Source organism: Lepidothrix coronata, unplaced genomic scaffold (genome assembly GCF_001604755.1).
Source record: "Lepidothrix coronata isolate B3197 unplaced genomic scaffold, Lepidothrix_coronata-1.0 Scaffold10, whole genome shotgun sequence".
Lineage (NCBI taxonomy): Eukaryota > Metazoa > Chordata > Aves > Passeriformes > Pipridae > Lepidothrix > Lepidothrix coronata.
The window spans coordinates 9,394,433-9,420,733 of record NW_016690190.1 but is presented as its reverse complement, the minus strand read 5'-3'; the positions used below and the strand labels follow the sequence as shown (position 1 = coordinate 9,420,733).

General features: G+C 40.9%; 1 protein-coding gene across 15 annotated transcripts in view; it reads left to right on the top strand.

Annotated features, from left to right (window-relative positions):
* SOX5 (SRY-box 5) overlaps window positions 1-26,024 on the top strand; it is a 641,654-nt gene extending 615,630 nt beyond the window's left edge. For all 15 annotated transcript variants that reach the window (XM_017804823.1, XM_017804827.1, XM_017804821.1 and 12 more), the window contains 4 exons: window positions 8,927-9,035; window positions 9,906-10,079; window positions 16,618-16,834; window positions 20,198-26,024. In XM_017804823.1, the coding sequence (XP_017660312.1) occupies window positions 8,927-9,035; window positions 9,906-10,079; window positions 16,618-16,834; window positions 20,198-20,501 (804 nt within the window). In that variant the 3' untranslated portion in view covers window positions 20,502-26,024. The remainder of the gene's footprint in view (window positions 1-8,926; window positions 9,036-9,905; window positions 10,080-16,617; window positions 16,835-20,197) is intronic.
* The last annotated feature ends 277 nt before the right edge of the window (window positions 26,025-26,301 follow it).

Sequence of the window (26,301 nt, the reverse complement as noted above, 5' to 3'; positions counted from 1 at the left end):
GCTAATAAAAACATACAGAGGGAGGGACGGATTCTGCCCACAGATGTGTGTGTGAAACTTCCACTGAAGTCAAGGAAAACAGCAGGAAAAGAGGCAAGGGAAGAGCCCTGGATGGTTGCAGCTGCTGCTGAAGTCTGAATGGGAATTTAAGTCTTCTTTCACTCCAGAAGGCAGAGATTGGAAACATTCACAGACTACTGTGGATCAGGGAGGACTGCAGCTGTTTATACCGTAGTGGAAATTTTATTAAGCCCAATAAAGATGGATCAACTTCCTCCTGAAAAAAAAACATACAATTGATTTAGAGATCTTGTTATGACTTTTCAGCTTTGTGAGTCCTTGGGTTTAAGTTCCAAGCTGTGCCCTACAGCCATGAGAGCTAATTGCTTCCTGAGATTTTTTTTTTTATTGTTTTTACATAATCACATGCCTCCAATCACTAGGGCTTTCAGTGCAGTCATGGGCACCGGCATCAGGGCAGTACCTCTGTTTAGTGCAATAGAGGCTGGGCTTGGTTCTTCTGTGAACTGTGTCCATTTAGTCTCTTGAGGGATCAGCCTGTGTTTTCTGCAGGTGGGACAGTTTTCTGGGGCATCTACCTGTCCCAGTATGCAGGTGTTCACTTAGCTGAGTGACAAACAGCCTCTATAGTCTTTGGGGGATGCTGAATTTTACCTTTAATTGTATTGATGCTGATGCTGGGGAGTAGATAAGCTAAACCTTACTTCATGACTAGAAAAACGTGTTGGTTTCTTTGTTAGGCAGTAGCCTAGATAGTATGTTGACTTCTTCGTTAGGGCTGGAAGAAATGTAGCAAAGACACAGCAGACTTCATAATTTGAATACCTTCTATGGAAAAATGGAGTAGTCTGTATGGCTGTATTGCAGCTATGCAGTTGAGTCACCCATTGTTCATTAAACAATTGCCAGGAAAGCAGAGACTGTGTTCTTGCCTTCTCTTTGCATGTGTGTAGACCCTCCTCCGCAGGATATCCTGCATGGGTTGTGATATTCGTCTTGTTTCATTCTTGGTGTGCCAACTCTCTTCCCCAGTTAATGCTTTCTTTCCTCACTGATCAGCTGTACCAGCTTTCTGACTTGCTGTGAAATCCTTGGTTAAAATTTACATGGCAGATTTCATCCAGAGATCTCGAAACTCTTCACGATGGTGGGGAAATGTCACCATCTCCATCCTGTAGAGTTCAGGAAACTAAGGTGCAGCAACTGAACAAGTTACAGACCATGTCAGCCCGGGAAATGGTCTGGATGAGAAACTGAGTGTTGTAACTCTTTATCTATTTGCAGTGAGCAGATTACAGCTGGATCTGATTGAGGTCAGTGCCTATGCCTACGCTGTGAAAACTTTTCTCTGTTTCGCTTTCCCTTTCCTTTTTATTTCTTCTTTAAAGTAATGGACAGGGCAAGTCCTACCTGCATTTTCATGTGAAAGTCCTGGCATGCACTATCTCTCAGAGCTCATAACCAAAGAAAAACTGGACCTCAGTGTACCCTAGAATTGCTACTTCCCATCAGTTTATTTCCAAACTAATTAATATATTTTACTAAGGAAGTCATTCTTTTTCAAGTAAAGGATTAAAAAGAAATAATCTTAGGGACCTGACACCTGCCAAATTATTGAGGATTTTCTGCTTTTTGTTTCAGTGGACTCTGTCGTGATTTTGGTGCTTTCAAAGGTACTCACTTGAGAGCCCTTATTAGAAACCAAAGACCTATGTCCACAATGCACAGCAAAGAAAAAGACTGTATAAATTTCAGCAAATTCTCCCTGTGATTGGGTGTCTGTTCCTGAGAGCAGAGTAGCTAAACAGCTGGGTCTTCTTGATCCACCTGAGTTTTTCCCTATGACACCTCATAGGGAACCTCTCTACTGGGCCCATATACCAATTCATATGGGTTCAATTCAGATGCAGTGATTTCTACACGGTATTAAAGCAATATGGATTTTAATATGTACTGTAAACCGAAAGATAGCGTTCCTTTACCAAGTGATGTAGCCCCAATTAAGAATGAATGTCATAATTTTGAAAGAAGTACCATAAAATCAGGAAGAGCCAAAACCAAAGAATTTTCTTTTATTTTCTTGCTTCTAATGGTGCTTTTAGGTTTTGTGGGTGGATTATTCCATGAGAAAGAGAGATCTCAGATAAGCAAGACTGAAAGAGCTGAGGGGGTGGTGAATGCATTGTTTCTTCATACTCAACTTTGATGCAACAACAACAAAAAAAATCTCCCAAATGATAACTTGCTGTGACATTATAAATAATCTTTCATCCTCTTTGGTGGTCCACAGAGTTTATATAATTGGAAGGCTAAAACCCTTCTTTGTTGTTTCTTCCCTTTTCATTAGTACAGTAGAAGACTATAAAATTGTGCAGCCAGAAGGGGTTTAACAATTACTGAGTCAACATTTGAAAGTCTCACTCTATTTTATCATTTTATGCATGTGCTTTTTATGAGTTTTACAGCCCTGCAAGCGTTACTTAAGCAAGGTCCATTGCAATGGTGGATCTGTAACTTCTCTTTTATTTTATTTTGCTCTCCCTGTTAGTCACAATTCCACACTCACAGAGAAATTATAAATTTGAGATTATAATTTTTTTTATAACATCCAAGAGTGCTAGTTTCAGTTCCTAAAACTATCACTCTTACTAAGGAAACCTCGGCAAGTCACATAATGTGTGACTCAGTTTCCCATCTCATAAACAGAGTTAATAATCCTGCCTTTCTTTGTGAAATTTTTTTGGTTAATTACCGATGAGTGAAGAATGCTTGGGCAAGGTGATCTTCTACACAGAAAAACCCAAATCTAAATAGAAGATCCCTTGGAAGAAAAAGCTGGAAAGTCTCTTACAACAGTTATAGGTGTAACAGGATCTGGGCTGTAACATGGTTTGGACTGGGACATAGAGAGTGGGCACAGTACCTGTTTTGAAGTACCATGACGTTAATATGCAAGAGTAGTGTCTGACTGCAAATAATTCATTATAGGCAAACCTCTGGGCACACCTGTTTCCATTGCCAGTGGTTCCTCTAAGTTCTTCCAGCTCCCTGTCATCCGTAATGCCTGCCTACCTCATGTTTTCCACATCTTGAAAGGCTGTGGATGAAGATTTTATAACTCAAGCTATTCTGATGTTTATTATTGCAAGAGGCAGAGGAATTGCACAGAAAGATTGCTTTTACAAAGTCTTTGCTCTTGTCAGATGTAGGATAAGACTCTTCACCTTCTTGGAGAGCTAAGGAAAATACCACGATGTTGAACGGATAACACCTGGCGCCACCAGTGCGCCTGATAATTAAATATGTTTTTCTGTCATAAAGTGAACTTTTATTGCCGGATCATAGTAGCTAATCCGCCTAGTACTTTAAGATTTGGTGCATATTGACCAAGGTATGTGTCAGAATGGTTGATATTTACTGGGCCTTGCTGAGGAGAGACATCTGCTTCTGCACTGCGAACCACATCAGATGCTGTCACAGGCCCAGCTCAGCAATCTAAGATAAAAACTAGCTTATCAAATCTCAATCTATTTGAAAATTCCACCTTTAGAGTTTAGATGTGTGAATTTTTCCCACAGAGCAGGACGATAAATAGCTGGACAAACTGTACTTGGCGGGGATGGAGGGGGGGAGAATGGAACACTGAAAAGGACAGTAGCAGGCAACCATCTGTTTCTTTTTATGTATTGACACTGAAGGGAACAAAGGTAGCAGGCACTCAGTTCATCAGTGTGTTTGTAATTCTGAGGTGCAAGAACCCATGAGCTCCCCTAAAAATGCATTTGGCCTTTCAGTTCACTTGAGATAAGAAAAGCAGGAATGTGAAGTGATGCTCCTGAGCGCTCCTCCTCTGGAATTCCACGCTGGCTGTTTCTCTGCAGGCATCAAACTGAGAGGAAAAATATTCCTGTCAGGGGAAATGGGGGTAGGGTGGGGGGAGTAGCAAAGTGAAGAGTGGACTGCTTCAGTGAAACTGCTAACCTTGAATTATGCAATCGGAAAAACGGCTCTTGCCAAAATACAATTCTAACGGAGTTCAGAGTACCGTCAGTGCTTGCCAAATACCCCAGCCAAAAGGATGTCTCAAAGAGGGGGAGGAGGGATCCATTGCCATATGCCCAGCATTCACAGTATTCTGGAAGAACTGTGGAGTCCTTCAGGAGTGGAGGCGTGTTCATGGTCTCAGGTGCACCCTGAGCATTGGTACCATGATCCAGTACAAGATGGGAGCGGTGAGGCTGGAGGGGAGTAGGTAAATATATCAGAATGTCTTTATTTCTCAGACCTTCCAAGGTTTTGCTTCACTCTTGTGTAGTAGTGGGAGGAGTTCTGGCAAACATGGTCAGGCTGTTCTACATATGTTTTGACTCTTCTTGTTTTATGTTTCTTCTATGAAAGAGACTGCAACCAAGTTCTTGTCATTTTTAGATCAATGTTTTGTTAAACTATGACAGCTATCCATGACAGAGAGCCAAGTAACTTTTGCAGCTGACCACAAAACTGAGTCTGACTTGTGGTGCTTAGTCATTTTTTATATATTTTTTTCTACATGACACATTCCATGTGTGTATGTGTTTTTCATTGTTCTTTTAAATATAATTAGAACATTTCTAGGAGCTGTGGTACAAATCAGTCTTCTCTGACAGATGAATTTCTTTGATTAATAAAGTTTTAGGAACTTCTCATCACATTGTGGCTATTGATGAAACCTCTCTGTTTATACTTTGAACAATTGGGCTATTGTGGGTTTGATTGCTCTCTACAGTATTATCTTCTCTGGTTTGCCCATTAGAATTTTAAATGATCCAGTCAACAGAGTTCTTGCTGCCCCTGCAGAGAGCCTCTCCCACAATCCGATAGAAATGACCATTAGGATAGACATTTCACTTCTGCTGAAGTCCTTCATAGAGAAAAAAGATGTTTGTAGGATGTCTTTCAGCCTTCTGAGGTCTGGTACAAAATTCAGAAATTTAGAAGGAAAATAATCACTTCATCTTTAGTGAGATTCCTGTGTTTATTCTCCTGCAAGAGCAGAAGTGTTCCTTGGTGTTTGTTTTCACTGCTTTGTCCTGTCTGATTTTTGGCGGGTCTCACAAGCAATTCTTCACACCACTTTCCTAGGTTTGGACCAACCTTGCCTGCTCTCTCTGTAAATATTGGGGCTAGGCTGCAGTAGATGTGACTTGTGCATTTTACACAGGATGAATAGCATTTCATACCTGAAGCAAAGGGGTGTTCTTCTGAGCCCACCTGTTATCACTGGATGGTGCCTCAGCTTTACACAGTGGAGTGGTTGCAGTTTTGAGGACGTGTAATTTGCTGTTGAATTAAGATAGTGATAATAAATAGATCCTAGTTTTATATAAACTTTAAATCATTGTGAAATTCTTGTCTGAAGTTCTTATGTAGGTGTCCATGTTGGGGGGGTTGGAACTAGTTGATCTTTAAGGTCTCTTCCAACCCAAACCTTTCTGTGGTTCTGTGAGAGGAGGCTGGGATAGCAATGTCAGCAGGTTGCCAGTTTATCAGGGAAGAAAAAAGTTTCTCCTTTGTTTCTTTGGAGGTTCCATAAATACTTCCTCCATAAACTGGAAGACTCTGTAGGAAAGGTAAGGAGGTTCTTCCATCAAAAGAAAAGCAGTAAGTCATCAACCAACTACTTTCAAGCAAAACAACATTGCTTAACCCCTTTTGAATATTTTGTAATTATAAAAGTGTTTCTTTACATCAGAATTGGGGAAAATAAGCTGCAAGGTGTTTAATGGAAAGAGCATAGGGCATGAAATCACAATGCTGCTTATGTATTGTCAGGCTTTTGCATCCTGACAGGGTGTTGCTGATCTCATTCTGCTCTCCTAATTCTGTTTTTAGGGGGTTTTTGGGTGGATGGTTTTTGATGTTTTTTTTTTTTTCTTTTAATGCTTAGGTTGGAAGGGATCTTAAAGATCATCTATTTGCAACTCCCCTGCCATGAGCAGGGACACCTTCCGCTAGACCAGGTTGCTCAGACCCCCATTTAAACTGTCCTTGAACACTTCCAGGGATGGGACATCCACAGTTTCTCTGGGCAACCTGTGCCAGTGTCTCACCACCCTCACAGTAAAGAATTTCTTCCTAATATCCAATCTAAACCTACTCTCTCTCAGTTTGAAGCCATTCCCCCTTGTCCTGTCACTCCAGGCCCTTCTAAATTGTCTCTCTCCATCTTTTTTGTAGGCTCCCTTCAGGTACTGTAAGGCCACAATTAGGTCACTGCAAAGCCTTCTCTTTTCCTTGTTGAACAATCCCAACTCTCATAGCCTTTCCTCATAGGAAAAGTGCAGTTGCAGAGGCTCAGGAAAGAACAGACTTATTAATGCCTTTATACTTAAACATTTCTAAGCATCAATACAGAAAAGTACAACTGGCTGCTTTGACTTCCTCTGTTTCAACAGCAACGTCATGGAGAAGGTCTTTTTAGCTGCCACTTTATCACTGCTGATTGAATTATATTGTCATTCCCTACGTTGAAGCAGCAGGGAGTAAAATTGTCACTGTGTTAGAAGGGTGGTCTCCCCACTCACCCGTGTTTCAGTTCTCCGGAGAGCCATCTCCAAGCGCGGGGCCGTGCAGAGCATCCCAGGAGCTCAGCACTCATCTGGCATTCCCTCTCAGCCCCTCTTCCATCAGGCCTGTGCTCTCTCACTTCATCTGATGTGGCTGTACCTCAAAATGCAAAACTTTGCCTAAGATGGATAGCGGCAGAGCATCTGTAGGCTTGTTAAGTCAGACTCTGATAAACGAGCCGCACGCGGTGCGTACCTTGCAGACAGCATGCCGGAGTATTCGCTGACCTTAAGACTCAATCAGATCGTGTCGGCGGAGCGTGGTTCTGAATGTAACTGCCTCCGACTTCAAGAGCTGCGTTTACTGCATAAAGGAAAAGCTGTTAAGCCTGTGCCCTTTGCGCTCTCGGCTCTGTTTCTCTAAGAGGTTTATGCGTGATTCCAGAAAAGTCTGCAACAGAATAACTCCCCTCCCCCTTGATATACCCAAAAAGAGGAAAGGTTCTTTTACATTTTAGGTTGGTGGCGGCGTTTTAAAATGATTTCTGACATAAAAATTGTTGAACTCTAGCACTGTGAAGTTGATGGTAAATAGATTTTTTTTTCCCCCTGAGGAAAAACTGTTGATTTCCATGATATATCTGTGATCCATTTGGAAGAAGTACAAGGTCAACCTACTCCTGACTTTCTGATTGCTGACAGGTTGCTTTGGAAATGAGAGCTGAGTTAAAACCAATAGATCAAAGAGTTTGGTAAAGCTAAATGCCTGAATAGTTCAGGTGCTTATTCGAAGCTTCTTCAAGCTTTCTGGATTTCTGTGCCTGGTAGTGTTATGGAAACCCTTTTGCTTGTGATAGGCTGACTCTGCTGCATGAGCTTTTCCTGAAAAAACCAAGAGGATAACTCATCTTGCACACTTCCCCTGGTGATGCGTCAGGGTATAGACAGAGCACCAGGAGTGCGAAAGGGATCTGCAACAAAAATGAATGTGAGGAGTAGGAAAGTTAACCTCATATTCCCTAAACTCTGTGAGCATACAAAGTTGAGCAGATAAGCCTTGTTTCTAACACTCTTGAGAAAATCTTTCTTCAATGACTTTCATGAATTTGAACCATTTTTTGAATTGCAGATGCAGGGACATCACATCGCAGGAAGCATTTCTGTATTTGCATTGTTCTCTTTTCTGTTTTCTTCTGTAACATAGCCCAGTGACATTATTAGGCTACATAGAAGTTGCAAAGTCTCTGATTGCCATGTGAAATCTGAACGTTTTTTTTAGTTTATTGATCTTTTACAGTCATCAGGAGTGGAACAGAGCAAGGAAACAGTGATCTTTCAGGAAGAAACTCAAAAGAATTTTTTCTACTGGAGCCACTTTATTATCATGCTGTATCATGTCATTTTCTTAGCTTTGCAAAAGGCACAGTGCCTAACATTTTGAAATGTTAGTATTGCTTCCCTGAAAGATTTATTTTTAAACATATGATTGTCAGGAAGATAGAATGTTTATGAGCAAAAGTCATTGGGAAAACAAAAACAGTTGGAAAATGGAACACCTTTGTATTTGTAAAGTCAAACAATTCAGGGGGAAGCGAGGTGTTTTGAAGAGAACATTGGAATTAATGGGCCTGGCATGTTGTTCTGGCAATGTCTTTAGACACCACTGCAGCCTGACAGATTAATTGGCAGCACACACTAGCCTGTTGCAATCCAGGGTTCACAGTTAGTTCTGACTAGATGAATGACGGACGGGGTGTTAGTAGGGTTGGGCAAAACAGTCTGGACGAGAACACAAACTGCTGCCCAAGTATCGTGCTTAATTCAGGCTGACCCTTTCCCAAGGCCTGAATAAGTTTGAACTGCAGGGTGTTTTTTTTCCCTATGGGCTGCTTCCTAAAATACAGCCTTAAAAAAAAAAAAAAAAAAAAAAAGAGAAAGTCACGCATGTCCCTGCACTTTGATTTCAGGCTGGAAATAGAGTAAAACAATAAATACATTGCAAAAGAGTGTGTATCATATAAAATTCGAATCCAGCTTTGCAGTCCCAGGGACATAGAGAGTTGAAATATTCTTCAGATGTGCAGCCAATTTTATCATGCCGAGCTAACCAATCTTTTCAACACTATGAAGTTTGCTCATCACTAGCTAATAAGCAAGTTTTAAAAAGGAGTTTACTGTAGAGTCTGCAACCATATCTCTTCCAGAAAAAACATTATTATGTATTGTTAAATACCTGGCTCAGTAAACTGTTGTGAATGGTTATCCAGCTTCCCTATCAACCTTCTAAATTACATATGAACATTGCGATTGCAACGTTTAATTATTTTCCTGATCCAAATCCCGTCATCTTGCCCATATAGGACAAAACAACACTGGAGACCCTGACTCAGCAGTTGGCAGTAAAACAGAGCGAAGACGGAAAGTTTAGCCACGCAATGATGGATTTCAACATGAGTGGAGATTCTGACGGTCAGTACAAATGGCTTATCCTAATTTCCAGGTTTGTGTGTGCGTATCAGCGGGATCTGGGGGAGAATCCAAGTGCTTTGGAGGCCTGTGAGCAGTTAGCAATAAGCGGCTATGAAAGAAGGCAGGAAAAAGTGATTCATCATGGGGCGTTTTAAGTCTGGAGGTTGATTTTTAGCCTTCCCTCTGTACGCTGAAGGTCTCAAGAAGGGACACAAAATGTATTTCTGATAGTAAAAGGGACTAAAGAGGGCAAATATATGTGTTATAAGTGAGATCACAGAGGGAATCCCTGAAGTATAGACCTGATCCTCCATAAGTGTTGTGTACTCTGAATCTGTGGGAACTTTATTGTTTGATAAAGCAAGCATAATGTTTGTTTGTTTCTCTGCTATTGCATATATTGTTATGGAGATGTCAGCAGAAAAACAGGCAGATATGTAAGTATTTTTTTGCTAGTTAGAGAATTGCTTAAGAAGAAATGCTTGATGTTGCTGTATATTACTCCCTTTCTCTCACAAAAAAGGTAGAAGATGGGTAACATATGCATTCTCTAAGCAAGAAAGGAGGAAAGTAAAAAGTAAATCTACATTGATAAATATAGGCTTTATGTTATTGAGCAGTAAAAGATGTTTTAGAAAAGCTGTTTAATGCTTTGTATTGAAAAAAAAAAAGTCTAAACTCTTCATCAAGTCTATACGATGTGACACAGAATTAACAGAATAATTAAACTAGACAATATACAATGTATTTAACATTAACCTATTATGAACATGGACTCATTGAATGTGCAGCACCTGACATGGGTTACTAAAGGCAGAGGTAGCTGCATAATGAAAAACAAGCTGGGAATGTTTTTCTCTTTCTTCTTAGGAAGTGCAGGAGTCTCAGAGTCTCGAATTTATCGGGAATCCAGAGGGCGTGGTAGCAACGAACCCCATATCAAACGCCCAATGAACGCATTCATGGTGTGGGCTAAAGACGAACGGAGGAAGATCCTTCAAGCCTTCCCTGACATGCACAACTCCAACATCAGCAAGATATTAGGTAAGAGTGATAGAGCACTGTTCTTTCAGCACAAAACTCAAAACTATTTTGAATTAATAGAGCTGAGCACCTGAAACAATGGAAGTGCTGTCTCTCTATTGTGCAGCTTCATCACTGCACCAAGGACAACAGTGATATGAGCTTCCACTGTGCTACCCAGCAGTATGCATTAAGCATAACCTGACATCTTCTTGTGTCTTTGTAACTACTGAGATTGTAGTGGTAATTTTGGTTTGAAAACATGAACTGAATAGACAAAACCAGTTCATTTCATTAGGCTGTTGAACAAGCACAAAATAATTGCTGTCATTTATTTGACCACATATTTCATCTGTCTAGTTTCTCTGAGGTAGCACACTACACTATTTGATTTGTGCCATAGAACTTTCTGTCTCCACTTGGACATCAAGCTGCTGAGCACAACTCTTTGAGTGTGACCATCCAGCCAATTATTTATCCACCAAGGGGTCCATGCATCAAATCCACGTCTTTCCAGTTTAGAGATAAGAGTGTCATGTGGGACAGTGTCAAATGCTTTGCGCAAGTCCGGGTAGATGACGTTGGTCACTCTTCCCTTGTCCACCAACAGTGTAACCCCAGTTCACCTGTCAGTCCCCTCAGGACCTGCAGATGCATCTCAGGACCCATGGACATGCAGGTCCCATGGACTTGTGCACCTTTAGGTTTCGAATTGAGTCTTCTCCTACAGTGGGTGGTTTTTCATTCTCTCATAGTCTGATAAGAACCCTGAAATTAAGAAAAAAAGAAACATTGGATCTAGTTTCCCTATCCTCTGCTCTTTACGTTCCAAGCAATATTTGTGATGAATGTCATCTACTGAATCTCATGCCACAGTCTTCCAGCTTTTCACTACTTGCTCAGATTCTCAGTACCATGTTCTGTCCAAAGTCACCCCTCTGTGACATGCTGAATGATAAAGCAGGTGACTGATAAGGTTCTCTGAGGCCCATGAATCACTGTTCTGGAGAAAAAAAAAATAAAAAAAAATAATCTGTGACCAAATTAGAGATGTTGAATTTTTACTGAGAAAAACTGTTACAGGACCTAAGCACCCCTCAGGCCAGTGGCTAAGCAGAGAACGTGTTTACCTGGGCTGCAGGTCTCAGTGGTTTTGCAGACTACTCAAGAAATGTAATGGCAGCATTAACCAGCTGCAGGTCTGGTAAATAGGCTGAGTTTAGACTGGTCAGAGGTTTGAGGCTTGTGTTGATGAGAGTGGTATTATGAAAAGTTAGCAGGGGGCAAGTGGAAATGAGATAAATTGGTTGGAGTGGCAGAATGTATTGCTGTGGATGGCAGATGTGATGATATTAACCCGTGATTTAAAGGGTGGCACAAGATGATTAGATTAGTTATGGGAACAGGATTAGAAGGCTAAATTGGTTATGTTGATGGTAAAATAACCTTATACTGGTTAAAAGGGATTATACTGGTCAGAGGTGTATGATGTGATTAGCCAGAGGACAGGGCAGTAATAGTTTTGGTCTGTTTCTAAATTGAGAGTAGACCTGGTTAAACCTGTTTTTAAATAATCAGCTTCAGAAATCTACAAGATCATTCTGAATGGCCCTTTTCATATAGAAAGTACAAAGAGAGCTTGATGTTTTCCCTCTTAACTGATTGTTTTGGATAACAACCTCCGACAGCACGCTGCTAATTCATTCTGCTTAAAACAGGCGCTTGAGCTGGGCTGACATTTTACGCAGTCTCTGGGGATCCTGGTTGACATTTTAAAGGGCTTCTAAGCATTTTATAATACCCTAAAATCTGGTTTTAATAAGCCATTCTGCTGAAATTGTTAACATAAGGAATCACCTTTTACTATTTGGCACTAGATCAGGAAGATATGGGGACATCTTTTTCTGATTAGATATACAGTAGTTGGAGTAAAATGTGCAAATTCATTACAGATCCTGTTGAGGTGACAGACAGTATAGCTGACTCCAAACTCTTTCTGTTTTGCTGCCAGATATGGGGAAAAGCAAGGTCTGAGGCAGTGAGAGATGATGTTTCTATTTCTTTCCGGCATCACATTTAATTTTTTCATTCTACCTCTGCAATGGGGAGGGATGTCCTGACGTCTTCCTTCTTGACAGAAACGTTACAAAGGTCTTCCCTCAACTGCAAAAGGCCAGTCTTTTGAAGTCAGCAGGGAGCTGTCTGTTAACTGGCGTAGGGTGAGCAACTAGAAGCTTACAGTTCAGCCAGGTATCAGGGTCTCCTTATTAGAAAGCCACAATTTTTCCATCCCATTTTTCCAGCAGTACTGCTACACATTGAGGTCAGAGAGCTCATTGTCACAGAGAGCAGCTTAGATAGAGTTCTCACTGATCGAGGGTCATTTTTATAGTAAAATGAGAGGAGGTGCCCTTCCCAGCACTAGAATTCTCTAGGGATTATGTTTGACACTGTGGTATTATGTTTTGAGCATAAAAATTAGATACACGGATTTGTCACTAAATTCATCTGTGCATACGTTTGTCATCCATCTGTTCATTGCAACTTAAACTTGCGGATAATGATTTTTTTTAGTAAATTGTTAAAAAAGTGCTAAAGTGGGTCTGCTGGACCCTATCAATTTAATAATGCATTGTTTAGATCTCTTTGTAAATATTTTAATTAATTTCACTGAGAAATCTACATGAAGATATTAGGAAACAGTGAAGTTAAACACTGCCTTCAGAAATTTTCTCGGGATGTGTAAGTGTGTGAATACAAACCTGCACACATACCTATACATTATACAAATGTTTGTGTATGTGAGGGTATTTATTAAACATAAAATCAGCCTGAATCAGGTACTCAGATCGAAAAATGTCACTCTGATGGACTAAAAGTTATTGCAAACAGCTGAAAATTCTTATCAGAGAAACTTGGCTTAAAATCAGCGATAAGCAGAGCTCTGAACATGCAGGCACGTGTGTGCCTGAGCACAAGTGTCTGTGCATACATGAGGGCATCTCATTTCGGCCCTGGGTTCTAATGTTTGCCCGCTCCAGATGTGTTCACAGTCACACACAGCTGTGTGAGCACAGCTCTAACTGCCCTACCTCATTTTGGGGGCAGAAGCCATGCTTGGTACTGAAGTCTTGTAAATGTTTCGGGGTTTTTTTTCCCCTAAATATTTCAGCCACCAGATCAGAGAGAATTGTGCAAGAATCTTGCTTGTCATTATGTATTCATCCAGGGAGGGGAACGGGGTCTTGTTTTCATAGTCAAGGAGAAGGCCTTGCATACTTGACCCACTCAAAGCTTTCCAACACAGATGGTGAGCGGAAAGCTCACCCAAGAGTGTAAATCTTCCCTTAAAAAGAGAGATTTTTCAAGATTCTTCGATCATACCTTGTTTGGGCTTGGGTTTGGCATTGTACATAGGTACCCATGCCTGCCTGTGTGTGTTTACAATCACATAAAACAATGACAGATAAAGCTATTACAAATGTATTTCATCCAAACATAAGGTATTCTTAACCAGTTTTAGTATGTTGATTGGCAGTACTCATTCATAGCTTGAGCTGTGGCTTCAAATTCAAAGATCAGAGTTATGTATTCTTCAAACTTTGAAAATTTCAGATTAAGACCAGTCAGAGAGCTGGTTGGATTATGTGTGTGACTAAGAAGGGAAAATGATAAGATGTACCTAACAAGGGTTTATCAACAGAAAATGTGCCCTTTTTTAAATTTGATGACATTGTTTGTTTAATTATGTATGATACTTCAAAACATACTAGTAAATTATATTTAGTATATTTTGTAAAAACACTGAAGTCATGGTAAGAGGAGGTATCACTGCAGAAGGCAGCTATTAAAACTTTTCTAGGAAGAGAGGTGAAACTGCCAGGATTTTTGTTGTTTTCAATTTGCAGATCAGGAAGGGAAAACATGACAAATGACACATATGTATAAATATTGTATGTGTAACTGTATGTACCAATATTATGCATCAAAATTTAACTTTTTATGGCCCTGATCCTGCAAAGACTTGTGTGTTTGCCTAACTTCACCCACTCTTTACAGATCTTTTCACATTAAGAGGTAGGAATCTGCCTGCCCAGATCTGAGTGTAGGATTGCAGCAAGTGAACTAACACAGTAGAAGAGGAACCGTGCTGGAACAGAGCAGTTTCATGGCAATTCTGCAAAAACTGCCTTCAGTTTCTACCTTTCTGTCCACCTGTCTATCTCAGAATATGTCTGAGTTCCTACACTGCAGATCCGTTCACAGCATATAAAGCAAATATCAATATTTGTTTAAAGACTGAGGGTTTCAACTTTTCTATTCATAAATAAAAACTGATTCAGCAGCAGGAAAAGAAGCTGGGGCAGGTTTTCTAAGGCACTAGGATTTCAGCAGGTCTGTGATTAGAGGACTCTAGCTTTAGATTAACTGCCATGATTTTCTTTGTATGCTGAAACACCAGTGTGCCAGTGTCTGTGAGGTAGAATTTGAAAGCAGAACCACATCTGGGCATCTTCCAATGGAGCCTGCATCTTTTATCCTGAATTCTTAACATCGTTCAACACAGGCCTGATCTATGTTTCCATCTTCTGCAGCATTAGGAGGTGTGCAGTGCTTTGGCAATCTCCACATGTTTACCGCTGTGTCATTCAGCCCAAAATCTAGGAGGTACTATATGTGGAAAGTTGGTGTCAATTTTTCTAGCCGCTCTCTTTGCCAGAAAAAGCTTGGAATAATTTCTCTGCGGGAGACAAGGCTGCTGACTGCGATTCTGTCCGCAGAGCTTTGCTGCTCTGTGTAATACAGAGCACAGCCACAGATCCCCATGTACAGACACTACCTCAGTGTGACATACGAAGAGCCGTGCAGGAGTTTCAGTCCAAATCCTAGAAGCCACCTAGTCGTGCTGGTATGGTGCTGTACCTAAGCTAATAACAATGTCATTAAACTACTTCCCATTCCAGGACTAGCTGGGGGATCTCTGCATGTTACGTGTTGTAAATATCATGACAAATGACAGTTTTGACTCCAAATCAGTGCTTGTTAAGAAAGAGTTGTCCATTGTCTTCAGAATGAAGGCGTCGCTGTTTACAAGTCACTTATCTCTAGGTGTGAGGTCAGGCTCTACCAGCCCTTTATTCCATGCTGCAGTTTGGGCTTCTGGAGAAAAGATTCAAAGAGCAATGGGGGAAATGCTGTCAATAATCAGAAGAGGCCTTTCTAGAGTGAATAAAACTGTTTTCTTTCCTGGGAAGGGGTAACTGTGCTCTCTATATTGCCAGTCTTGGGGGCACAGTGAGCTAAGACCAGCCTGAGTAATAGCATGAGCTAAGTACAGTATGAGTAACCATAAAAACGAAGAACAAGAGAAAGTCAAGTATGAGATATGACATTATGAACCCATTACATTGACAAACTATTCAAACTTTTTTTCCAATGGGAAAATTGACTATTTTCCAATAAAGTTTTCCTTCTAGGCCACATGTTTCACAGCTTGGATCATTCCTGTTATTTGAAATGTATCTTAGCCTGAAGCACTTCCATATTTCATGGGAAAATAAAATAGGGTAACTGATTCAAGAAGTTTTACTTTCAGCTCTCATATTTATGTCCTTTAAGAAATATTAGTTTATAACTTTCAGGAGGTATTCGAAAACAGTTGCAAAGTCCTCATTATCTGCCTAACTCAAATATCCACATTAACATAGGCAGAAAACAAGACTGCCAGCAATGAAGCCATAGTGCAGCTCTGCACAGAGGTGTGCCAGTATCCCAGTGCTCTTCCCTTCATGACAGACACTAAATTCCATAAGTTGGAACTGGCAGCATTCCCCAGGACTTGGTCTTGGAGTTAAAACCCTGATGAGACATATGGGATAGTTTATAGCTTTTAGAGGCATTGCTTCAGGCTCTTTGCAGGCTCCTGTACCTGACTGCATAGCATTTACGATCACTTCGTATTCTACTTCTCACAAACCTGGAAGCCAGAAAGATCCTGTGTTTGTCATGAACAGTTAAGCTGTGGACGTGAGCTGTCCCAAGTTCATGCCTTGATCCAGCCGTGGTGGATCACGGTGACTAGATGGCAGCACAGGAGTGGTGCCTCCTCTGGACAGGAGGTGAAAACAGGCCCATGGCCAAGTAAGAGTGTGGGGACGTAGCAGAGCAGACTCTGTGTATCTAAGGGGTCTTTGGACATTCCTCTAAAATATGCGACTTTGTTTTCTAAAACGAAGTGCCAGGGATTGCCCATTATGAGGATAATGGTTTTGCTTCCCACCTGAAAGGCATTATAATGTAGATAAATTTCAATAAAATATTAAGTCAAAAATTCAAGTGCCATCTCTCTGCCTCCTGGCCATAACCAAGAGGTTTACCAGTAAAATACAAACAAGACCTGACCCCTGTCTAGAAGCTCTGACAGATTCCCAGCCCAAAGCGATATGACCGTAGGTATCTTGTTCTGGGTGACCTACTTGTTTCTCTGCCTTTCAGTGTTTGGGGATGAGTAGAATCTCTTTTTTTTTCTTAATTTTTTTTTTTTTTCCCTTGGTGACAGGATCTCGCTGGAAAGCTATGACAAACCTAGAGAAGCAGCCATACTATGAGGAGCAGGCCCGACTCAGCAAACAGCACCTGGAGAAATACCCAGACTACAAATACAAGCCAAGGCCGAAGCGTACCTGCCTTGTAGATGGCAAAAAACTACGCATTGGCGAGTACAAGGCTATCATGCGCAACAGACGCCAGGAGATGAGGCAGTATTTCAATGTTGGGTATGGGACCTTTAAAAACTACTGCTCTTCTCATTAAAAAAAAAATAAAATAAAAAAAATTCAGGGAGAATTGTTAATTCAGTGCGGTAAATGTTATCGTTTATTGGCAGGAACATTAGATATTGCCAGCAGAAAATGAAGCTTAAACTTTATAACAGCGTGTTCCAGGCGGAAGTTAGGCAGTTAGGGATCTTTTTGTTGGCTCTGCTATAAGCTCATCTTAAAGCCTCAGCCAAGTGTCTCGTTTCCACTCTGATCATGAAAAAAAAAAAAACAAACCTTAAGATTTTCCAATGAAACATAAGTCTTCTAATAAAGCCTTATAACTATTACTTTATTATGAGGCCTGAGAGAGTATATCTGAATGAATCTGTGGTAGTGCCTCGTGATCCAAAAGCCAAAATTACAAGTTTGCATTCAGTATGATCTGTGACAAGTGGTTTGCAGAAAGGACTGCTGAACACACTTTACTTGAGCTGGAATGTGGACTTGGCTCAGTTAATTCATATCAGGCATGAAGTTATCTGCGTTGTTCGTTGTGACAGCATTTGTTATGGGAGTGTCTTATAGCAGTAAGCTAAATGCTTTGTGTTGAGCATAAATTCTAAGAAGACCAGTTCTGATAAACAGGTAATAGATCAGCTTGATATGATTAGATTAATATCTGCCTAGAAGAGTAGCATGTATTTGCCTTCTGCAGAGAAGGAAACCTTCCTTGGTTTTGGCTGCAGCAGATCAAAAAGAATTGGAAGTAATCAAATATTCCACAGTATTTCTATATTCACCCCTGAAAAGTAAAAGCCTACACAGTGGTTTTAAAAAGAGCGAAAGCAGCAACAAGAGCGACCCTCTGAAATAATGAAATTTGTGTTCTGTTCATCTGAATTTTGAATCCTTTTAATGTTAACTGAGTAGCACATCTCTCTAGTTAATTGCTAGAAGTAGCAATAAAGGAGAGAATGTCTGTCCAGCAACTGCTAAGTGTCATCAGACTGTGTTTAAAACAGCTACACTGTGCATTGTTATAATAAGCCGCTCAGCAGAGAAATTTGAGCTGCTTAACCCTGTGGTGCTGGCAGGTCCAGTGATCCCAATGGTAAGCACTGAAACAAACACAGGGAAGTCAGCCAACATTTGGCATCAAGAGATTAAAAAAAGAGGAGGGGGCCTTCTGGAAAAAGAATAGGTGGCAACAGAGCCCCCAAAACACTGCTTATCTGGTTAACATGCATGCCTCATCATGGGAAAAAAAATTAACCTTGTAACATTCTGCTTACTGTTTAGCTTTCCAAACAAGGCTGACATTGAAATCAAGACATTTCTGGAGATAATTTGCACTGGGGCATAGGGGCATAGAACCTGGGGTGAAATCTCTATAGAAGCTACTGACAAAGTGGCCCATGGCTGCAGTGGGGTCAGTGTGTGATGCCAGCAGTCATGGCACTGCAGTTGCGTTCCTGGTTTTAGTTCCCCATCTGTTGCATCCCCCAGTACAGGTCATTTAGGGCAAACTTCTAAACACCAGCCCAGCTCCTGCCTGGGCACCACAATAAGTGAATTGGTTTACAGGAGCTGTGGCTTTGCCGGCTGCTGGGGCATGCTGAAGGCATCACGATGGGAAGGACTTTTTAAGGGTGTTTTTTAATGCTTTCCTATCTCAGTGTCTTCATCTTCAGTGGGTAGCGTGGCAAGCTCACCTCACTGGACTGCTGAGAGCCCTTATACATTAGTATCTGAGGACTGCTGCAAGAACTTCTGGGCTGGACATCCTACAGAGGTGGAAAAATACCATTCTTAAATTATTTAATATTTGAAAAGCACTCTGAAAAGCACCATTTAAGTGCAAAGTGTTCCTATTGTTAAATATTAAAAGCAATTTAAGTGTGCTGAATCTTGTTGCAGAAATGCTGACTCCAGAAAACAAAAGTCTTCCTATTGAATTAAGAATAAAATGCAAATTAGATTCACTCCCTACTTTAAGAGCTGTATCTTCAGCTGAGACAACTTTGACTTGTTTCAGGAACACAGAAATAAGGGCTGTGTGGAGGGAGGCCTCACTCCAGTGGCAGGCAGGAAGTATCTGAAAATGCAGCAGCGATTCCAAACAAATGTAAAGCTGTTTGGCAGTGGAAAGTCTTTCAGGATCACTGTGCTGTGCGAGGCTTACTGTACAGCCAGGGCACAGGCAGGCAGGGGAACAGGGGAGGGCTTCATTCTTAATTAAGAATGTTCATCTCAAGAGACTCTGCCCTGTCTCCTGTGGCAAGGCTTTTCAGTGCAGATGGACACACCGCTGATGACATTACAATGTGCAGCATGTACTGAAGAGTATTACTGCAATGGAATTACTTCATGCAGCAAGGAAACAAAAGGAGCATGAATTTTAAACCTCTAGGCTTGTTGGGACTCTGAAGCTTCTCAGGGAAACAAACACTGGTATAACACAGCCAGTGTTCTTGATGCAAAGGGAATTTCTGTGGCCTGGAATAATTCTTCTTTCATTACTGCAGACAGGTTTCCAAGGCTTAGACGCCGTATAAAGGCATCCTGTAGAGGATTTTCTCAAATGCTCATGTTGCTTGCTTGCTTTTTATTTATTTTTAAATAATGCCTGCTTCCGTTTTAAGTCTGCCTTTTCCCAATTTTATCCATCTTCCTTCAAAGAGCCTGCTTTTCACAAGGGCTGCTCCCAGTGGAAACTATCACATTCCAGTGGGAGGCCTTCAGTGATCAACCTGTAAACCCATGCTGGCCCCAGAGAGCTCACTGTTCCTCTCCCTAATAGTAGCCAGGTCTCTGAGTGAATGTGGAGTAAGCATTGTCTCTTTGGAGAGTCCTGCCTTGCTTTCTCCTCATCCGTTGGTATTTTCCCACAGCACCTCCCCATTCCTGTGCAATTTACCCAGTCCTTGCTCCATCTCTGCTGCTGGCAATGTGTTACCTTTATGTCTAGTCCTGCCCGAAGAATGGATTATTTAAAAGGAAGATTTTCAAAATACATGGGTTTTAAGTTGGACCAGAGTTGCAAGGAAGTTTATTTTTGACTGGCAGCTCGTGGGACACCCAGTTGACCCAGAAAAGAAGTTTGCCTCACAAGCAGGCAAGCTGGAACTAGTGCAGGTACAGCTAGAGATGTTTACAGAGTTTTTTTTTGTCAGTGAAGTCGGTTTGGGCTTGATGTTCATTTCTAGAGCATCAGTTGATGATGGAATATTGATATAAAGGCTGTCTTGCATGGGCCATCTAGGGACTTTCTCTGCATGCCCAAGAATATATGCTACGGGCTTGCAAATTGCTGTTGATCTTGCCCTCCCTTTACTCCTTCCAGTACTCAAACATCCTTTTGCTTTTTCTCCGTGGCAGGCAACAAGCACAGATCCCCATCGCCACCGCGGGCGTAGTTTACCCAGGAGCCATTGCCATGGCAGGAATGCCTTCCCCACATCTGCCCTCGGAGCACTCGAGCGTGTCCAGCAGCCCGGAGCCCGGGATGCCCGTCATCCAGAGCACTTACGGCATCAAAGGCGAGGAGCCTCATATCAAGGAGGAGATGCAGACCGACGACGTCAATGGAGAAATCTACGATGAATACGATGAGGAGGAGGATGACCCCGATGCGGACTATGGCAGTGACAGTGAAAATCACATTGCGGGGCAAGCCAACTGATCGGGGTCCAAGTATCTCGCGACCTACGGGACTTCAAGGAGAAAAGAAAAAAAATAAATAAAGCCCCATCTGGTTTATCTTTGCCAGTGGCCAAGCACATTAACTTTCTCATACACTGACTGTTACTTTAACTGTTAGTCTTAACTAGTTGGGACATCAGCTGACTAATAGACATCAGCCTGCATCAGAAGAAAAAAGGCTCAGAAGAAAGGAAACAAAGACAACGACGACAACAACAACAGAATGATATAAGCTATGGGTAAAATAATGCCAGTAATTCAGCTGCTATACCCAAGCACTGAAGTCTTACCCGTCGACCTTTTATTATTATTATTTTTTTTTCAAATAAACTTTATGGCTGTTTGTTCTACAATGTTCTAGAAATTCTCACTCAGGTACACAGTGCCAACAAGTGGCTTGTGAATGTGTTTTGTTGTTTTGTGCTACAGTTTAAAGAGAAATAATTTTTTTTTTTTTTTGGTAATGCACCTGACAGGAAAAGAAAAAAAGATAAAATTCCTTTTAACCCCCCTCTGTCTCCTCCTCCCCCTCCTCCCTGTCAAATCTGGGTCAGAAGTGTGTGTGTGTGTGCGCGTGTGTGTGCGTGCCTGTGCGCGTGGCTGGCAAGGAGGGAAGTGGGGAGTCTGTTTCTGTTAACCCCAACAAGCAATTATTTCCTTTCAAGAGAGGACTTCTCTTCATCAGTTGCACACCATACTGAGTCTTTGAGCAAGTGCCAAATTTGTACTAAAGCGCTGAACTAGTCCAATTTGCTTTTTTTTTTAGGTTGCTCTCTTCTTGTTTTGTTTTTCTTTTGCTTTTTCCTTGCTTTCTGCTCTGTCTTAAGTTAGGACAGTGTTGTATCTTAGACAATCCCTCGAAGAACCTGATATACCAGCAGCTGGTGAGATTAGACATATATTTTTGGTTTTGGTTTTGCTTTTTAAAGGAAACTGTAGGTGCCGTTCTCAGGTGAAAAAAAGAGAGAGAGAGAGAGACATAAGAAATTTAGAGAAAAAATATTTTATGGTCTTGGATTTTCATGTGTGCGTGTTTATGGTACTAATAAGAATAATCTTGGACTATTGTGAGCAAAAAGCATGTTCCAGAATGAAGTCCTGCACCCTGCAAATGACTTGGTCTGTAAGGAGCCTTTGCTTTTAGTTTACACTTCAAGTGGCATAATAAATGACATAAAAAAGGCTTGTCCAAAATGTGGCTTGTTCTGCACAGGAACAACTGGACAGGGCAACTGGAAATGTTACTTCCTTGCTGAGCATGATTAGGTTACCACCAACCATGTCCAGTTTTGATGAACTCATACCTTCAGGGTGACTGAGTATTGATTTCTGATTCAAAAGGCAATTTTTTTTTAACTGACATTTTTTTCTCCTTTGCATTGGCAGAAATCCTTTTTTTTTTTTTTTGTCTGTGGGATGTTTGTGTAGCAAGGAAGACTAATAGCTACGAAGAGATTTCCATATTCAAAGTGGGCATGTAAGAACCCAAACCTATTGTGGTGCCGAGTTTCCCCAGCTGCTGCCTCTCACAACCGAAAAATTACTCTCCTGTGCTAAAATATTTTCAGAGTTGTTCTAGAGCACTTAGATATGTTGCTTGTGCAGTTTTGTCTTCCTTGGGCAATGACAACCAGGTGAGGAAGGTGGAATTACACAAGTCTAATCCTGAGCAGAAGTTTGCATTTCTGATAATGTAATTGAATGTCATGCTTTATTTTGGGGGGGAAAAAAGAATATAAATATAAATTAATTAGAGTTTCTTTTCATCTCCTCACTGTAATATTCCTGTAGGAGAAGAGGACCCTGGTTTGTGTAGCAAGACAGAAGCATTAGATAAACTGACCAACCAACCATAAATACTACTCCAAATTTCAAACAGCAGCTATCCCAGAGCTGCTCTGTTGCCTGTAAAGGAAAGTCTTAGGATCATATTGAGGCAAAAGCCTTCCTCTGAGTTGGTTTTCCAACGGGGGATGGATGCCAGTTTTATATTTATGTTATTTCCTGGTAAATTCCTACTCCCAGAGGGAGATCCATTGCTGTTGTCATCACCTCTAACTTGTAAAATTAGCCCTGTGTATCTTAGTGGCAATGAGATCCCAGCCCAAGCATTCACCAGAACCCTGGTTATCAGTATTTGGCAACGTTGCTTTTACAAATGGTCCCTTCATCAGGCAGTTTAGCTCTCGCTGCAGTCAGGCAGGTGCAGGATGAACGGGGCAGGTAGAAGGAGAGACCGGGAAGGGAGGAAATGCCTTTCTTTGCCTCTTGAAATCCCACTTGAAGTGTAACTTGACCTCTGCAGACCTCGTGCAAAGCAAACTAGCAAATGCCATTGAAGACTTAGGACAATATTCCAATGAGCAGTTTGGACGTGATAGTTTTACTCTGCAACATCTGTTTTATTTTTCTCCTCTTTTCCCTGTTTTGTTTTCCAACTCTGCCTCAAAAAATTATTTTCTATTTTCTCTCTCTCAGAAGATTTGCTCTGAAATTATGCTTGGAGTAGCTGATCATATCCTCCATGTCAAAGAGGGTTCTTTTTGTTTGTATTTTATGACTGTGTTGGGTTTTTTTTTTTCAGTTGAACTGCCTCTTCTTGCTAGTGTTGTAATGGTAATTATAATAATAATAATGGTCAGCTGTTCCCAGATTAGTAAATTATGTATAATTTATTTTACACCCCCTCCTTTTTAACTTTATTTTATTCTGTTCTAATTTGGCAGTGCAGCAAATGAAGCTGTTAGGCTATTTAAAATGGATACCCCTCCCCACCTTGCCTTTTTATATATATATAAATATATATATATATACATATGAAAACAAATCGCTTCTTCTTCTGCTCACACCATTTCTCTTTCCTTTATTTTAATTTTGGCCCCAGCCATGTCAACTTCTGATGTTTATTATGATGGAGTGAATTAATGGGAGTGTTGTTTTCAATCTTAATTAACTTCTGCTCTCTCATCACTCATTTTAGTTATTTAATTACACCAGTCATCTAGAGCCAATTTTTTTAAGCACTCTGTTTGGATAAGAAGGAAAAAAAAATAGACAGTTGTTTTTATATCATTATTATGTACAATGTGAAAACAGATAATTGCTCCTTTTTTTTTTTTTTTAACTTTTAAATTTGTTCCCTGTCTTTGTGAACAAATTACTTCTGACTCTTGTGGGTTCACCTCACATTTGCTGGATGCTTGATTTCCACCACGTTATAGAGACTCTCTATGGTTTAATTGTGTCACTTTTGGGCTACCAGAATACTTTGTTTTAGCTCCAGGTAGGTGCCACTGCGGCAGGTGCGATTGGAGCAGGGGGGCTGGAAAGCCGGCCTCGGGGAGGTCAGTGGGAACAAGGCCCTTTGGCTTCAGCAGGACCGAGTTTCAGCCCCGAACTTCAGGCTGCCCTGCAGGAGCCGCTCCTGGAGGCAGCCCGGTGTCCGTGGGCAGCGTGGCTCCTGTGCTGGAGGAGCTGGGGCGGCAGGACCTTCTCCCGGAGCCCTCTGTTTTGCTCACCACCTCGGCCTGGGGCTCAGCTGAACGCTGATTTCCTCACCGTACACATTTCCATCCGAGAGACTCCTCTGGGGTTCCCCCCACCCCAGGGTGGCTCTAGCGGACTCCACCTCCTGCTTTCTCGGGTGTTGAAAACCGATGCAGAAATGTTAAAAACAAAAGCAAGAAAAAAAAAAAAAGGCCAAAAGAGGAAAATGTTAAAAAGAAAGAAAAAAAAAAGCCGCAAAACTACTCTGGGGTTCCAAACCAGAAAAATACTTAAAGCCTGTGCTAATGTTTTCTTGGGTCCAAGGATGATCACCTGTGTGTCCTTTGGCAGTAGAAGACCAGATTTGAAAATGAGGCCCTGTTTGTCCCTTTTTAATTTCTTAAGGGAAAAAAAACAAAACCCACAAAAAAACCAAACAAAGCAAAACATGCATTTATAAAAAGATCTTCTTGTCTTGTTTCTTTTTTTTTTTTTTTCCTGGGTTCTGTGCCCTGGAGCATGTAGAAAAACCAGGTTAGAAGAGATTAGGATCGTATTAACCTAAAAGCGCATCGAGGCCCTAATGCCAAGGCGGGCTCTGTTCCCCTCTTCCCCTGGGAACCTGGAGAGCGAGGGTGCTCCTGGGGAGCTGCCTGGGGTGGGGCATACAGGACACCCCCTTCTAACTGGGGGGGAGCCCCTTGCACCGTGCATCTTGCGAGCTTACAAAAGAACACCGCCAGCAGTGGGGAAAGGGGGAAAAGAAAGAAGGAAAAAAAACTGAGGCACTTGCTTCTAAGCTCAATTAAATAACACAGAGTATATCCTTTTTCAATTTATTCATGCCTTATATTAGTAAAATAGGATTTTTAAGTGCATTTAACATCTTTATTTAACCGTTCCGCTATATTAATCAGGCCCCCAGAAAAGAACACTAGCTATTATTATAGCATTTAATTAGTTTTGTAACCAAATCCTCTTATTACGAATGCATATGGAAGAAATTCTTTCTTCGAAGACATTATTTCAAAGATTTGGTTACTGCAGTAGACTCTCTTTAATTAAATCATTTTTTAGAAAGTAAATTGTCTTTAACCTTTTTACAGCACATTTTCAGAGCTTTTTCTTTTTAATCCAAAGAGATGAGCTGTTATTGTCCCCGAAGAAGCCTCTGACATCACGTTCATAACATCAAAAATAATTATACTCCGTGGAAACGTAGACCTTACTTAGCAAGAATTCATCTGCTAGAATGAATGGCAACTATATGGTATTTCTTATGTTTTAAGGGCATGATGTATCGGATAGGAAGTTTTTTTGTCTGCCCACTTCTCGGTAGAACCATACCTTCCATTTTGCAAAGAACTGTGCGTGATTCACTAGATGTGGATTCAAGTGTATCCTCAATTCACAGGGCATGGGCTGGCTGTTTAGCTTGGTTTATATTTACATTTTTTCAACTTTATCTTAACTTGTCAGTTTCCCAGATTGAAGAACATGTCAAGTTCGTTTTTTCTACTGACTGATTTCTCTACTCCCCAGTGTTTTTTGTCACTGGTTTGCTGAAACAGTATTTATATAGCTCCATTGGCTCTAAAGCTCTTACTCCTTCTAACGTTTTGGATTTTACATAAGAAATGAAAATAGAAAAGAAATAGAGACAATCAAATGCCTGGAGCTTAAAACAAAGTATGTGCAACCTACCATCTCACTTGAAATTTAATAAAAGAAATAATTATGTAAATATAACATAGAGTTATAGATTTATATTTTGTTCATAACACATAGTGTAATATAAGTTGTATATTTTCATGTTTTGGTTTTATGTTATCATTCATGCCACAATAAATGAAAAAAAACAGGAGTTGATGTACTCTTTAAAAAAAATACAATGTGGGTTGCCACCGTCCTGGGTTTTTGTTTTTGGTTTTTGGTTTTTTGTTTCTTTTGCATTCCCCTTTTTCAGTATTATTGCCCTGCAAGGCACCAATAAAACAGCAAATGTGTTCTTTACCTATCCTGTGGTCTGTTTCCCACTTATTATAGTGAAGGGTGTGCTAGCTAATTTTCTTGTCAGGAGAACAAAACAGCTGGGCTCAAGCAGCAGAAAATGAGATTTAGATTCAGGTTACCAGTCTGATCCAAAATTCAAGGTTTTCATCAAATCACAGGGAAAAAAAAAATCACCCTGTCTTTCAAATATTAGCATTAAAATAGAAGGAAAAGTTGGTCCCTGAACAACGTGGTACAGTGCAATTTCCAGTTCATTGTCAGGACAGTAAATGGGAATGGGT